At 34.9% G+C, this 13,426-nt stretch overlaps 1 protein-coding gene across 6 annotated transcripts in view; it reads left to right on the top strand.

Moving 5' to 3' along the window:
- Positions 1 to 18: 18 nt before the first annotated feature.
- Positions 19 to 13,426, top strand: part of RAD17 (RAD17 checkpoint clamp loader component) — a 37,738-nt gene continuing 24,330 nt past the window's right edge. For 2 of the 6 annotated variants that reach the window (XM_058730342.1, XM_058730332.1), the window contains exons 1-9: positions 21 to 146; positions 1,400 to 1,503; positions 4,235 to 4,489; positions 5,021 to 5,104; positions 9,087 to 9,243; positions 10,178 to 10,314; positions 11,099 to 11,151; positions 11,232 to 11,357; positions 11,450 to 11,519. In XM_058730342.1, the coding sequence (XP_058586325.1) occupies positions 131 to 146; positions 1,400 to 1,503; positions 4,235 to 4,489; positions 5,021 to 5,104; positions 9,087 to 9,243; positions 10,178 to 10,314; positions 11,099 to 11,151; positions 11,232 to 11,357; positions 11,450 to 11,519 (1,002 nt within the window). In that variant the 5' untranslated portion in view covers positions 21 to 130. Of the gene's footprint in view, positions 147 to 188; positions 405 to 461; positions 609 to 1,399; positions 1,504 to 4,234; positions 4,490 to 5,020; positions 5,105 to 9,086; positions 9,244 to 10,177; positions 10,315 to 11,098; positions 11,152 to 11,231; positions 11,358 to 11,449; positions 11,520 to 13,426 lie in introns of those variants that run through there. The other 4 variants (XM_058730349.1, XM_058730371.1, XM_058730366.1 and 1 more) reach the window with 4 other exon arrangements.

The following is a 13,426-nucleotide window of genomic DNA, read 5'->3' as shown; positions in this document are numbered from 1 at the left end:
ACGGGTCTAAAAGGTCCCCGGGAGGCGGGACCTCTGAGAGGCTCGGCGCTGAGCCCGGGTAGGGCCAGGTGGTTGCCCTTCCGCTGGTGGAGGGCTTGGGCTCCTCCGCTCCTCTCCGCCCACGAGGGGGATGCAGCTCCCGGAAAGTAAGGCCGCCGCGGCTGCGGCTGTAGTATATATATGTTCTAGAGACTCGAACCCATCTCTGCCTTAACGCCTCCCCGAGCTCTCTTTGCTCCTCCTCCCGACCTGCCCATCCCATTTGGAGATGAGAGGGTGGGGGTTCAGAACTCTGGCCTGGGGTCGGGGCACGCGAACGCATCTTGGCTGAGTAGTAGCTTTGACGTTTGACGAATGTCTGGTCTTAGTATCTCCCCGCAGTGTGTGTGGCGGGGGGTGGGAGGGTGAGTAGGCCAGAAATATTCTTGAAGGTCTTTTCTACCTCTGACGTCTCATTTCAGGAAACTGGCATCCATCATCTGGGACAGTTACTTTTCTTTTTTAAAGGAGGTAATTGTCAGTCTTGTTTCCAAAGAGCGACCAGAGTCCTGATCGTAAAAACAGTCTGCATCTTTTATTTCGACCTGCCAGCTATATTTATCCAACAGGTGTTTTTTTCCACCTATGTATCTCTGAAACTCCAAAGCAAAAACCTATCTAATCATGAACAATTTGTGTGTGTTGGGGGGGGGGGGGGTGTACAGTTTGTTTTATCGTGTATGGAAGCTATTACACATATAAACTGTGTACATCCAAACCATAAAGCCCAATACACTTTCCAATTTATAAGTTTGCAGACCTTAAACTTTGCTTGTAGCTAATTTAAAATTGGTGAATTCACTAGTTTATATAAACATTAAAGAATTATTAAAGTCAGAAAATACAGTGTTACCCCCAAATTTCCTAGTATGTTCAATTAAGGAAAACAGTTACAGTTACTATACAGTTAGATTTACACTCTTTTTCCAAAATAAGTGGAAGTATGAATTTGTTATGTGGTCAGTTTTGTTTTGTTTTTTTTTAATTTTGTGGGGGAAAAAACCCTGCAGTGGTAATTTAAAATGAAGGAAATTTTAATTTTCAGCATAAGAACACAAATAGAATTGTCTGATTTTTTTTTTTTTACTGACAAAATGTGAAGTATGTGTTTTTTCTGTTTTCTCTAATATATTATTGAGTACATGTGAAAGACTACACTTAACACAAGTAGGTTATTTGACGTTGTAGTAATTGAAAGTACACTTTGTTGTAGCATTTTGACTTCGTTATATATATTTGCTATGTTATCTTTCACTAGTTTTTGAACTTCTCTTATACTGTTGATTACAATGGTATATGTCACCATACCTCTATTTTACAGTTTTTCCTATTTTGAAATTTTTTTCTTTTTTTTCTCTAGGTGAAGTATACTTTAATGTACTACAGGTTGTATACTACGGATGGGAACTATTAAAGTTTATAATGTCAAAAACTTTTCTTAGACCAAAGGTATCTTCCACAAAGGTATGACACACTAAAATGGCCATGTAATAATTGTCCAAAAAGAATGGTAAATTTTGTGTATGTTCTTAATGACTTATTATTGCCATCAAAGTAACAATGCCCAGTATGTGATGTAATTAATGATCTAAAAATTGTGATAGTAAGTTGTGAAGTGACTAAAACCACAACAATTTTTAAAAAGTGATTAAAATCTCAGTTGCAAAGAAAAGCCTGAAAACTCTTAAATGAAAGGTCAGTAGAAGAAAAAGAAATATATGAGTCTTAGTTGGTGTTAAAGCATAACAACAAGCCGTGCCTCTTAGAAACCTTAGTTCTCACTAAGGCTAGTGGGTAGAGTAGGTTGGGGGTCAGGTGGTATCATACTCATTTGCAGGGTACCTGTTTTCTAGTGGTGGGTCTCACTTTTCTCTGATCTTAAATAAGTGATTAAACTTTGCTCTTTCTCAGTCTTTTTTTTTTTTTCCCCAGTAGATGGGAGTCCACATTTATATAAGAAATAAAACTGTAAAGTGTATAAGTAACATGTAGATCAGAACTATGAGATCAGGGGTGCCTGGGTGGCCCAGTTATTTAAGGCTCTGATTTTGATTTCGGCTCAGGTCATAATTTCATGATTTGTGAGTTTGAGCCCTTGAGTGAGGTTCTCAGTGGCAGTGTAGAGCCTGCTTGGGATTCTCTTTCTGCCTCTCTCTCTGCCCCTCCCTTCCTCCTGTGCTCTCGCACAGTCGTTCTTTCTCTCTCTGTCTGTCTCTCTCTCTCTCTTAAAAATAAATATACATATAAGAAAATAGAATTACAGCGCCTGGGTGGCCCAGTCAGTTAAGCACCTGACTTCAGTTCACATCATGGTATCATGTGGTTTGTGAGTTCAAGCCTGCATTTGGGCTGTCTGCTGTGAGTGCAGAGCCCATTTTGGATCTTTTGTCTCCCTCTCTCTCTGCCTCTCCCCTGATCTCAAAAATACATAAACATTAAAAAAAAAAAAAAAAGAATTGCGATATCAGATTTGCTATCAAAAGGTTTACTATAGCAAATGATATTTTTACATACTCTTAAAATACAAGAAAAGAGCCAAAATTGTATTGCCACTAACAGTCTTGGAGAAGAGGAAATGAATTAGGTGGCTATGACTGAATTTTTTTCCCACAGGTCTTCATTCCTTTACCCACTGGTGATAATATTCCTAACTTTTTGTCCTTAAAGTGGGAGTGAAGTGTGACTTTCCTTCCTAAAATACTTCTAAATCTCAACTTGCATTTCCTTAGCATTGTCTAATATGTGGTACACAACTATGGCTGAGTATTCAATGAAAATGTACCCTAGGTTTCCCCTTGTTAGCCAGCCAGGGAATTTCAAAAGCCAGTACTAAGCTAGGTTTTTCTAGATTTACACTGTAGGAATGTTAAGAAATTTCATCTTAAAAATTTTAGTTACTAAAAAGAACTTTTTAATACTCCCAAATACTTTTAGGTTTTGTTTTGTTTTGTTTTTAATGTTTGCTTATGTTTGAGAGAGCGCAAGAGCACACAAGCCAGGGAAGGGTGGAGAGAGAGGGACACAGGATCTGAAGCAGGCTCTGCCTTGTCAGCATAGAGCCCTTCGTGGGTCTCGATCTCACGAGTGTGAGATGATGACCTGAGCCGAAATCAAGAGTTGGACGCTTAACCAACTGAGCCGCCCAGACACCCCTAAATATTTTTAGGTTTAAATTGCTTAATTCGTCATTTTTCTCTGTGTATCCTTACAAAGGATTCTAAAGAAAAGTTGATGATAAAGGGAACTGTAGAGAAACCAACAGTTTCTAGAGACCAGAAGCACATGAGATAGAACTCACTGATTTTCCTGTTCTATTATCCCAATTCTGTTTTCCTAGACAAATCTAAGAAACAGATCATCCTCCTTGGAAAGCCTGCCTCCCTTTATTGAAAATAGTATTTGCTTTACAGGCTAAAGAGAAATATAATCAAGTCATAATTAGAAATTATTCATAGTGGGGTGCCTGTGTGACTCATTCAGTTGAGCATACGCCTTCATCTCAGGTCCTGATCTCATGGCTCATGAGTTGGAGCCCCACATTGGGCTCTGTGCCGGTAATGCTGCGTCTGCTTGGGGTTCTCTCTCTTACCTCTCTCTCTCTCTGAACCTCCCCCACTGGTGCTTTCTTTCTCTTTGACAATAAATAAACTTAAAAAAAGAACAAATTATTCATAGCATCAGGATTCTTAGACTGTACCTTCATAAAAGTCAAAGCTGATAAGGATTATTTGGATAAGTATGCAGTGGTTCTTAGTTTGTGAATGTATTAATCTGGTCAAGGCAGAAGTATCACTCTTCTTATGGTTAAAATATATATATTTTAACAGTCTATTTCCTTATTTAGTTTTGCTTCTTTTTTGGTACTTAGTTTTAATATTCTTGTTTTAGTCTACCAATGAGTTTAAGAATAATCAGTCTATTCTATACTGGGAATATTGTAATTAATAAAAAGAATTACGTTTGTATTCTATATTCCTTTAGATGGCATTCATCATTATCCTGGTTAAGTGAACAAGTATGCATTTGTACCTAGCATGAAGTAAAAAAATAACTAATAGATATAAAGCCAGATTTACTTAAAGAATTAAGTTGTGAGATTTTTGTTTGAGATATTGCAAGTATATGAATATATTTTTTGTAGCTTACTTACATAGGGAATAGAAGCAGAAAATATATTTACATTTCTTTTTTTCAGGTAACAGATTGGGTAGACCCATCATTTGATGATTTTTCAGAGAATACAGGCATCTCTATTACTGCCACGTCGTTACATGTGAATAACGCAAGTCACAGAAGAAAAAATGTGCCTTCCAGATTAGAAAGTAGCAGATTTCCAGCTAGAAAAAGAGAAAAGCCACTGTCTTCAGAACAGATTTATGGTCCAGAAAATTCAAAAGACTATTTATCTGAAAACGAACCATGGGTGGATAAATACAAACCAGAAACTCAGGTACTAAGTAGGATACAAACAAGTGTACGTAATTTAATTTCAGGAAGGAGAGGAATGTGCATTTTCAGATGATTACTCATAAAAATCTGAATGAATGAATTAGAAAAAAACAATAGTTCCTAGGTTTTTTTTATGTTCCGTTGTTTAGCATTTCTCAAGTTCTTCCGAAGTTGGACCATTGCTTATTTGTGTTAGATTTAATTTAACCCAACATAGAATTGATCTGTTTATTTTTTTCTTAAGTATAACACCTCCCTCTGTTTATTCCCTTCCCAAAATGTATTTGAGGATTTAAAAAAAATTAAAAAATTCCAGACCTGCTCCAAATTTTCATAAAAAGGTATCAGCGTAAGAACGGAATTTTTCCATAACAATATAAAAAATTAAGTGTAATAACAAAGACTTTTAGTTGCCTCATGTGTTACTTGTTTGCTAGTTTTTTCATTAAAAATGCTTAATTTAGATTAATGTGTACTAATGTACCAAAAATCCTTGGGTTAAAATTGTTTATTTTAAACTTGAAATTTTTAGCATGAACTTGCTGTGCATAAAAAGAAAATTGAAGAAGTTGAAACCTGGTTAAAAGCTAAAGTCTTAGAAAGGCAACCAAAACAGGTAATTTGATAAGAAATGTGTTTTACAATATATTAACATCAAATGTTTCTCCGATTTATGGTTGGTTGTAAGAAGTTAAACTTTTAGGATGACATTGTTCATTAAGTCCAGATCACATACATTAAAAGTCTTTGGTTTACTGCTTCAAGTTTTACTAAAAGACTCAGACTTTGAGTTTTCTCCTTTACTTACACCTGTCTTCCACTTATGCCCTCGTAAGTCATCATAAAGCATAATAAACCGGTTAGGGTGCTAGCGTATTTAGCATATCTGATCATCTCATGCTGAAGCAAGAGGCAAATTACTTACTAGTTTTTGTACTAAATATAGCCTGAAACAGTCATTCATTTTAAGGCTAATTTTTTTGTTTCACTTCCTAATTCTGTAATTACTCTTGGCTTCCAAGCTAGAATATTCTTTCTCTCTCTCCTTTTTTTTTAATTTTAATGTTTGTTTATTTCATGAGAGAGACAGAGTGTGGAGAGGGGAGGGGCAGAGAGAGAGGGAGACACAGAATCCGAAGCAGACTCCAGGCTCTGAGTTGTCAACACAGAGCCCGGTGTGGGGCTCGAACTCACAAACCGCGAGATCATGACCTGAGCCAACTGACTGAGCCACCCAGGTGCCTCTCTTTCTCTCTTTTTTTAAACTTACTTTTTCTGAGATTTTTTCAAATGTAAAGGAAAGTAGAATAATAAAAAACTCATACTCCCATAAAGTACCCGTCATTTTTCACTCTCAAGTATTTTAAAGTAAATTATAGGTAAGTGACATTTCAGTCAGATTTTTAGAAACATCAGTATGCCTCTTTTTTTTAAATATTTTCTTAATTAACTATATGTACCATTACTCTAACAAAATTAGTTATAATTCCCTAATGTTATCTAATGCTCATTTCATATGCACATTTATCCATTTGTCTCCAAAATGTCATTTACAGCTGATTTGTTTCAACGAGGATCTAATCAGGGAACACCCATTGCAATGGATTGTTACACCTCTTAGGTCTTTTGAAATCTAGAACAGTACACTTCACTCTCTCTTTTTCTCTAAGACATTGTGAAGAGACCAGGCCTGGTGGTACGCAGAACTCTCACATTCTAAATTTGTCAGATTGTTTCCTCTTCATGATGTCTAACTTGTTCTTCTATCCTGCATTTCCTGTAATCTGGAAGTTTGAATTAAGGGCTTGATTAGACTCAAGTTGAACATTTTTGTAAGAATATTCTGTGTTGTATGGTGTATGTTTTATGTTGTCCCATATGAGAAAAGATGTTTGGTTTTCCTACTGTCTTTGATGTTAAGTTTTCACTAAATTAAGGAAATGATAGTAAAAAATCTTCATTGTGAGAAAAGTTTCCCTTGCAACTGCCATATAATCTATGGGGAGAAAATTTGACAATGTTATATGTCCAGTTCCCCAGCAGCCTTTCACCAAAATGCTTTAGCATCCATTTGCAGTCTCTGCCTGAATCAGTTTACTTTGTTAAGATTGCAAAATGGTGATTTTTAATTCTACTTTTCTATAATTGTTAGCTGGCAGTTTTCTATACAGAAGTTTGCCAACGTTAATTGGGGCTATGTAACTACGTTTAAATACAATTCCAATTGGAAACACAGGATAGATTTTAATGGATTGCCTTTAGTTTTCAACTTTGAGATGAAGGGGTTTGTGTTTTAGTTGCCTCCAGTGGTAACAGGTCTTTTTCTTTTGAATTGAGGTTTTTTCTGTCTGGTCTGTGGATCTAACCATTTGGTTTAGTGTTGAGATAATGTATTTAAGGTAGATTTGCAGTGTCAGCATTGGTATTCCTCTGCTGGCTCAAAAAATCTCCCCTCTCTCTTTTGTGAGTACAGATTCTTGGGCAGTTTCCCTGACACACTTCTTACATCCAGGCATTTTCTTAGCTGGGCTAATATTTATATCTTTTTAGTGTTCACTATGTTGTCTCACTTACCAATACTTTGATAATGTAAACATTATCATGTGCTAAACCTACTTGTGTTACTGTTAATACTCTAATGAACTTAGGTATGTGTGTGCACATGTTGGTATTTTGGAAAATATTTCCTCTACAATTTTAAAAGCTTCTTCCCTCCAAGAAGTTAGAGTGTTACCAATCATACACTCTTTATTATACAAAAGTCCAATGATGTCAGTAATTACAAGACATTTTTATTAAAAAAAAAAATTTGGTGACTTCTAGATTTTTCTGTGGGCAAGCTAAAATTATTTTTTTCTTAAATTTATTGTAAGTACTTCAAATATCTGCTGAATTTAATTTTTCAGGGCAGCATCTTTCCTTAAAATATGGTAAAACTATTACAATGTGATGAAAATGTATATAGGGGATATAGTCAGTAATTAATAACTTTGTATGGTGAAATGATAAGTAGACTTATAGTCATCATTTTATAGTGTATAAAAATATCAAATCATTATGTGTACACTTGAAACTAATAGGTTATGTCATTTATACTTCAATAAAAAAAAGAAAAAACTCTATTTTAGGCGATGGGAACATTAACACACAAGTCTTTATGCTTTAGTGTTCTACCTACCTCCCACTTCTGTTACTGGAAGCAAAGCTTTTGCTATGTGGCTGTGCTCACTGTATCAAAAAACAAGACACTTAACTTTATTACATAAGAAAAATACATGGGTGCCCATGTTGATCTTCCTCTTCTTTTTGTAATCTGTAATCTGCTTTGTAAAGTAATCTGCTTGGTGGTAGTCAGTTCTCATTACTTACATTAGGCATGTCCTGTAAAGTTACTAGAAACAGCGAATACTGAACCATAGTTCCTGAGAGAAATAAGTAGTTAGGTTCCTGCAGAATCTTCCTCTGGCCATATTTACGTCAAGTCATCAATATATAACCTTGTTTTATATTTGGTTTAAAGACACCATATTTAACATATATATATATATATATATATATATATATATATATATATATTTATTTATTTACACTTTTTTTTTTTTTTTTTTAATGCTTATTCATTATTGAGAGACAGAGAAAGATAGAGCTCCAGCACGGGAGGGGCAGAGAGAGGGGGAGACAAAGAATCCAAAGCAGACTCCAGGCTCTGAGCTGTCAGCACAGAGCCTGATGCAGGGCTTGAACTCAAAAACCACGAGATCATGACCTGAGCTGAAGTCAGATGCTTAACCGACTGAGCCACCTAGGTGCCCCATATTTTTCAATCATTAAAATCATGGCCGATAGATAGCACTATAATTCATGCACTTACTTGTTTTAAAAAATGGGACTGGTTCTCTTCTGGGGCCAAGTACAAGAGCCCTTTTTATACTAGTTAGTAAAGGTAAACAGTTGAGGAAGGATTACAGTCCACCAGGGGATTAGGAAGTCTTCCCCTGATATTTTTTTAGATTTAACTTTTTTATCAGATTGATAATATGAGGAGATATTACTGTGACCTACAACCTCTAGTCTGTCTTTAGAGTTCTAATTCTGGAAAAGATGTTTCTTAATACACATTTCTTAAAAAATTTGATATCCAAACGAAGATCTTCCCATAAGAATATTATACTTATTTACTACTAAAGTGTATAATTGAAAGAGAGGTTTGTATTAAGATTGGGTTTTTGAATTTAGAGTAACCTCTAAAAATATTTGTTTCAGACATTACCTGCTCAATCTAATTGACATTTAGTTGTTTTAATTTAGCTGCTAAGTAGACCTTAGTAGGGACATAATGCAAGAATGGAAGAATTATCAGAAACTATACTTAAATTTTAGGAAAAAGACTATCTTATTTTATAGTCATAAAATACTTATGATTTATTTTATACAGTTGGTATAATCCAGTTAGCATCATTGTAAAATTTAGTCACTTTATACCAGAAATTTAGTAAATATTTGTAGAAGTAATTAATATTTAGAAAGAAAATTCAAACAAAATACTCTAGCATTCCAGGTGATTTTGATTTTTTATTAATGTTTGTATTTGGTTTTAGGGTGGATCTGTTTTATTAATAACAGGTCCTCCTGGATGTGGGAAAACAACAACTCTAAAAATACTATCAAAGGAGCATGGTATTCAAGTACAAGAGTGGATCAATCCAATTTTACCAGACTTCCAAAAAGATGATTTCAAGGAGATCTTTAATTCTGGTAAGATTTGCTGTGAAGGTAGTGGAAATAGTGGGAAAAGTCTATGTTTAAAGGAGGTTTGAAACTCCCCATCTGGGGTACCTGGGTGGCTCAGTCGGTTAAGTGTCCGACTTCGGCACAGGTCATGATCTGATGGTTTGTAAGTTTGAGCCCCGTGTCGGGCTCTGTGCTGACAGCTCAGAGCCTGGAGCCTGTTTCGGATTCTGTGTCTCTCTCTCTGCTTCTCCCCTGCTCATGCTCTGTCTCTGTCTCTCAAAATAAATAAATAAACATTAAAAAAAATTTAAAAAAAAAAAAAAAAAGAAAGAAAGAAACTCCCCATCTATATTCTTGAGATTCCCAAGATTTTTGGGTATATGTTTTTAGAAGAAATTATGTGTTGTCACTCGTATGCTAGATTGACATCTGACCACTATTAATAACTTCATAAAATAAGAATAGCAATCAAATGAAACCATATGAGAGCATTTTCTTTGATACTTCCCAGTTTTAGAGAGTAGTAATTTCAAGAGAAGAGGGGAAAGTTGCCTCCAGTAGAGGAGAATGGGATTCTTTGAGGATTAAGTCTGATCAGTTGATTCATAGCACACTCATTTGGAGTGTCTTCATTTTACAGGCAAAGACATAAATGTTTTTACCAGTTGGGTGACTATTATACTGACAGCTGTATTCTGAAGTTATTTAATTCCATATTACATTCACTGGTATAGAAAATTCACTGTGGTCCATGATGACTCTTGTCTTTTGAAATGTATATCTTATTTTGAATTTGAACAGTTTTGCCTAATTAGAAAAAAATCTACAATTTTGTGAGCTCCTTCAGGTATATGTGAATGTATTCAGTAACATATATATGTATATTAAGTACATATGTGTGGTGCTGATGTGTGCATAATTTGTTGAGAGTAAAAATGTTGAATGTGTTTTCTTTCAGAATCAAGCTTCCAAGTATTTCCCTATCAATCTCAGATAACAGTTTTTAAAGAGTTTCTGCTAAGAGCAACAAAATATAACAAACTACAGATGCTTGGAGATGATCTGAGAACTGATAAGAGGATAATTCTGGTTGAAGTACGGACAAATTTTGAGATCCTACTAACTATTGAGTAAATAATTACAAGATATATCTTACTGATAGTGGCGTTAACTCTCTCCATAGTATTAATCGTGGTAAAATATAACGTAAAGGCTCTGTGATAGCAGAAACCTCAGGTCTTTTCCAGTAAACTTGAATAGAGTAGCTATCAGTTGATGAACTTTAGAATTTTAATGATGTAAGTGTGGAAAAAGCAAAAGAAATAATTTGAAGGGTGCCTGGGTGGCTCAGTCATTTGAGCATCTGACTCTTGATTTCGGCTCAGGTCATGATCTAGCAATTCGTGAGTTCAGGCTCGGTATCAGGTCTGCGTTGACAGTGAAAAGCCTGCTTGGGATTCATTCATATTCTCTCTCCCTCTCTCTCCCTCTCTCTCCCTCTCTCTCCCTCTCTCTCTCCCTCCCTCCCTCCCTCCCTCTCTCTTCCCCTCCCTCCCTCCCTCTCCCTACCCCTCCCCTTCTCACTTTCTTTCTTGCAAAATAAATAAACTTAAAAAAAAAAGGATTTTAGAAAGTGGTGTCTTAGTGAAAATACTGTAACTAGTAGTGACCTTAAGAAATTTGAACTGAAACTTGGGTTTCCCATTGATGCATTTTACTGGATAGGACATCAGCTTTTTCATGTTTTCCTTAATTTCTATAAAAGTTCTAGTTACACTACGTTGAATAGGTGACATTTTTTCCTAATTTGGTAAATATAAATCTGAAAATAAATTTACACAAGAATAAAACTAAACTAGTATTTATCATTTTTCAATAGGATTTACCTAACCAGTTTTATCGAGATTCTCACACTTTACATGAAATTCTCAGGTGAGTTTCAGTGAAGTTTTCTCAAACTTTGAATTAAATGGCAATAGCTTAAATTTCAACATTGCTATACTTTATTTTAGGAAATATGTGCATACTGGTCGGTGTCCTCTAATATTTATAATCTCTGACAGTCTTGGTGGAGATAATAATCAAAGGTTACTGTTTCCCAAAGAAATTCAGGAAGAGTGTGCTATATCAAACATTAGGTAAGAATGAAATTCTTGTTATGCTCACATTCACAAGTTATATTTTTAGGTAATCATCTAACCCTTATCTTTCTTTATAAAACTTTTGACAGTTTTAACCCTGTGGCACCAACAATTATGATGAAATTTCTTAATCGAATAGTGACCATGGAAGCTAATAAGGTAAATCTCTTAAGAACTGATTAATCTGAATCTTACATTTTATTTATAGAAAGTGAAACTTGCAGAGTTAGAGACACATATTATTTCAGTTTTTAGAATTAAAATATTTTATTAAATTTGTAAGGCCTGTCATTTTAGGAAAGGCAGGAAATAGTTTTAGAAATCCGGGGGTGCCTGGGTGGTTCATTCGGTTAAGCGTTTGACTCTTGATGTTGGCTCAGGTCTTGGTCTCAAGGTCATGAGTTCAAGCCCTTTGTTGGGCTCCACAGTGGGCGTGGAGCCTACTTAAAAAAAAGAATCTTTAACCTTTTTCTACTATTAAACCTCACTTTCTCTTTCATATTGAAGTAAATAGTTCTTTCCTTGGCTTAGTATTCTAAATTGTGTCGATTATCAAGAGACTGTTTCCTGACGTTTAGGTAGGAGTCATCAACACTCCAACTCTACATTTGTCCTGTTGTCAGTTTTTTTTTTAATCTAACATTTTTATTGTAGTAAGAAACATAAAATTTACCATCTTAACCATGTATTTTCTGATATTATGGAATATACTTGACATACAACATTCATAAGTTTAAGGTATACAACACACTGATTTGATACACTTAACATATTGCAAAATGCTTACCACTGTGGCATTACACAATACCACCAAATCGTGTCATTACCACTTCTTTTTTGTGGTGAGAACATTTCAGATCTACTCTCTTAGTACCTTTAAAATATTTAATACAGTGTTATTAACTATACCATCTTAACCATTTTAAGTGTACAGTTCAGTAGTATTAGATATATTAATGTTGTGGTGAAATGGCTATTGTCATTTTTTTTTTAAATTACAATTCTGTTTTTATTTGTGGAGTCACAGTTACATTTTTTTATTGTGTATACAGTTGCAATGTTAACTTGAATAATTCAATTCGTTAAAAATGAGAGTTTCAGAACCAAGGAATTTCTGTGATTTAATGTTTTTCAATGACAATGATGTTTTAACTGTAATTATAGTTTTATATTATTTGTATACTTTATCAAATAAAAACAGATGGGGTTTCATAGGAGCCAGTACCATGGTAGTTATTATTTAAATGGTAAATTGTTTTTTCCTTTTTAAAACAAAAATTTTTTTTAACGTTTATTTATTTTTGAGACAGAGAGAGACAGAGCATGAATGGGGGAGGGTCAGAGAGAGAGGGTGACACAGAATCTGAAACAGGCTCCGGGCTCTGAGTTGTCAGCACAGAGCCCGACGCAGGGCTCGAACTCACGGACTGCAAGATCATGACCTGAACCAAAGTCAGACACTTAACCGACTGAGCCACCCAGGCGCCCCTGTTTTTTCCTTTAAGGTACCGAATCAGTCAAATTAGTTTCATCAGCCAAACGATTGGTCTAGTGTGTAAAACTAAAGTTCAAATTTGTCCTTTGACTTTATTGATGAATTAATCATCAGTTGATTTTTTGAGCTTTGAAGTTGACATTTGTAGTTCTGTGTGGTCTTAAAATCTCTATTTCTAGCACAATCCAGTGATTAAAATATTATGAAATCCTTGGGTACAGAACATTCAGCTCTTTTGAGCTATTATATTAAGAAGAAAATGTAAAATGTTAATAATATAATACCTGTTAATTTAGTGGTATGATTATTAGACTTTAAGGTATTATTTAATGTTAACATTACTATCACTGCCATTATAAAAATAGTATGTATTAACTATTCCCAAACTTTATTACCATGCTTGTATCTATACAAACTATTTTATTTTTTATTTTTTATTTTTTTAATTAAAAAAAATTTTTTTTAACGTTTATTTATTTTTGAGACAGAGAGAGACAGAGCATGAACAGGGGAGGGGCAGAGAGAGAGGGAGACACAGAAACAGAAGCAGGCTTCAGGCTCTGAGCTGTCA

The sequence above is a fragment of the Neofelis nebulosa genome, chromosome 1, assembly GCF_028018385.1.
Source record: "Neofelis nebulosa isolate mNeoNeb1 chromosome 1, mNeoNeb1.pri, whole genome shotgun sequence".
In the NCBI taxonomy this organism is placed as follows: Eukaryota; Metazoa; Chordata; class Mammalia; order Carnivora; family Felidae; genus Neofelis; species Neofelis nebulosa.
This window is presented reverse-complemented; position numbering and strand designations above follow the sequence as displayed.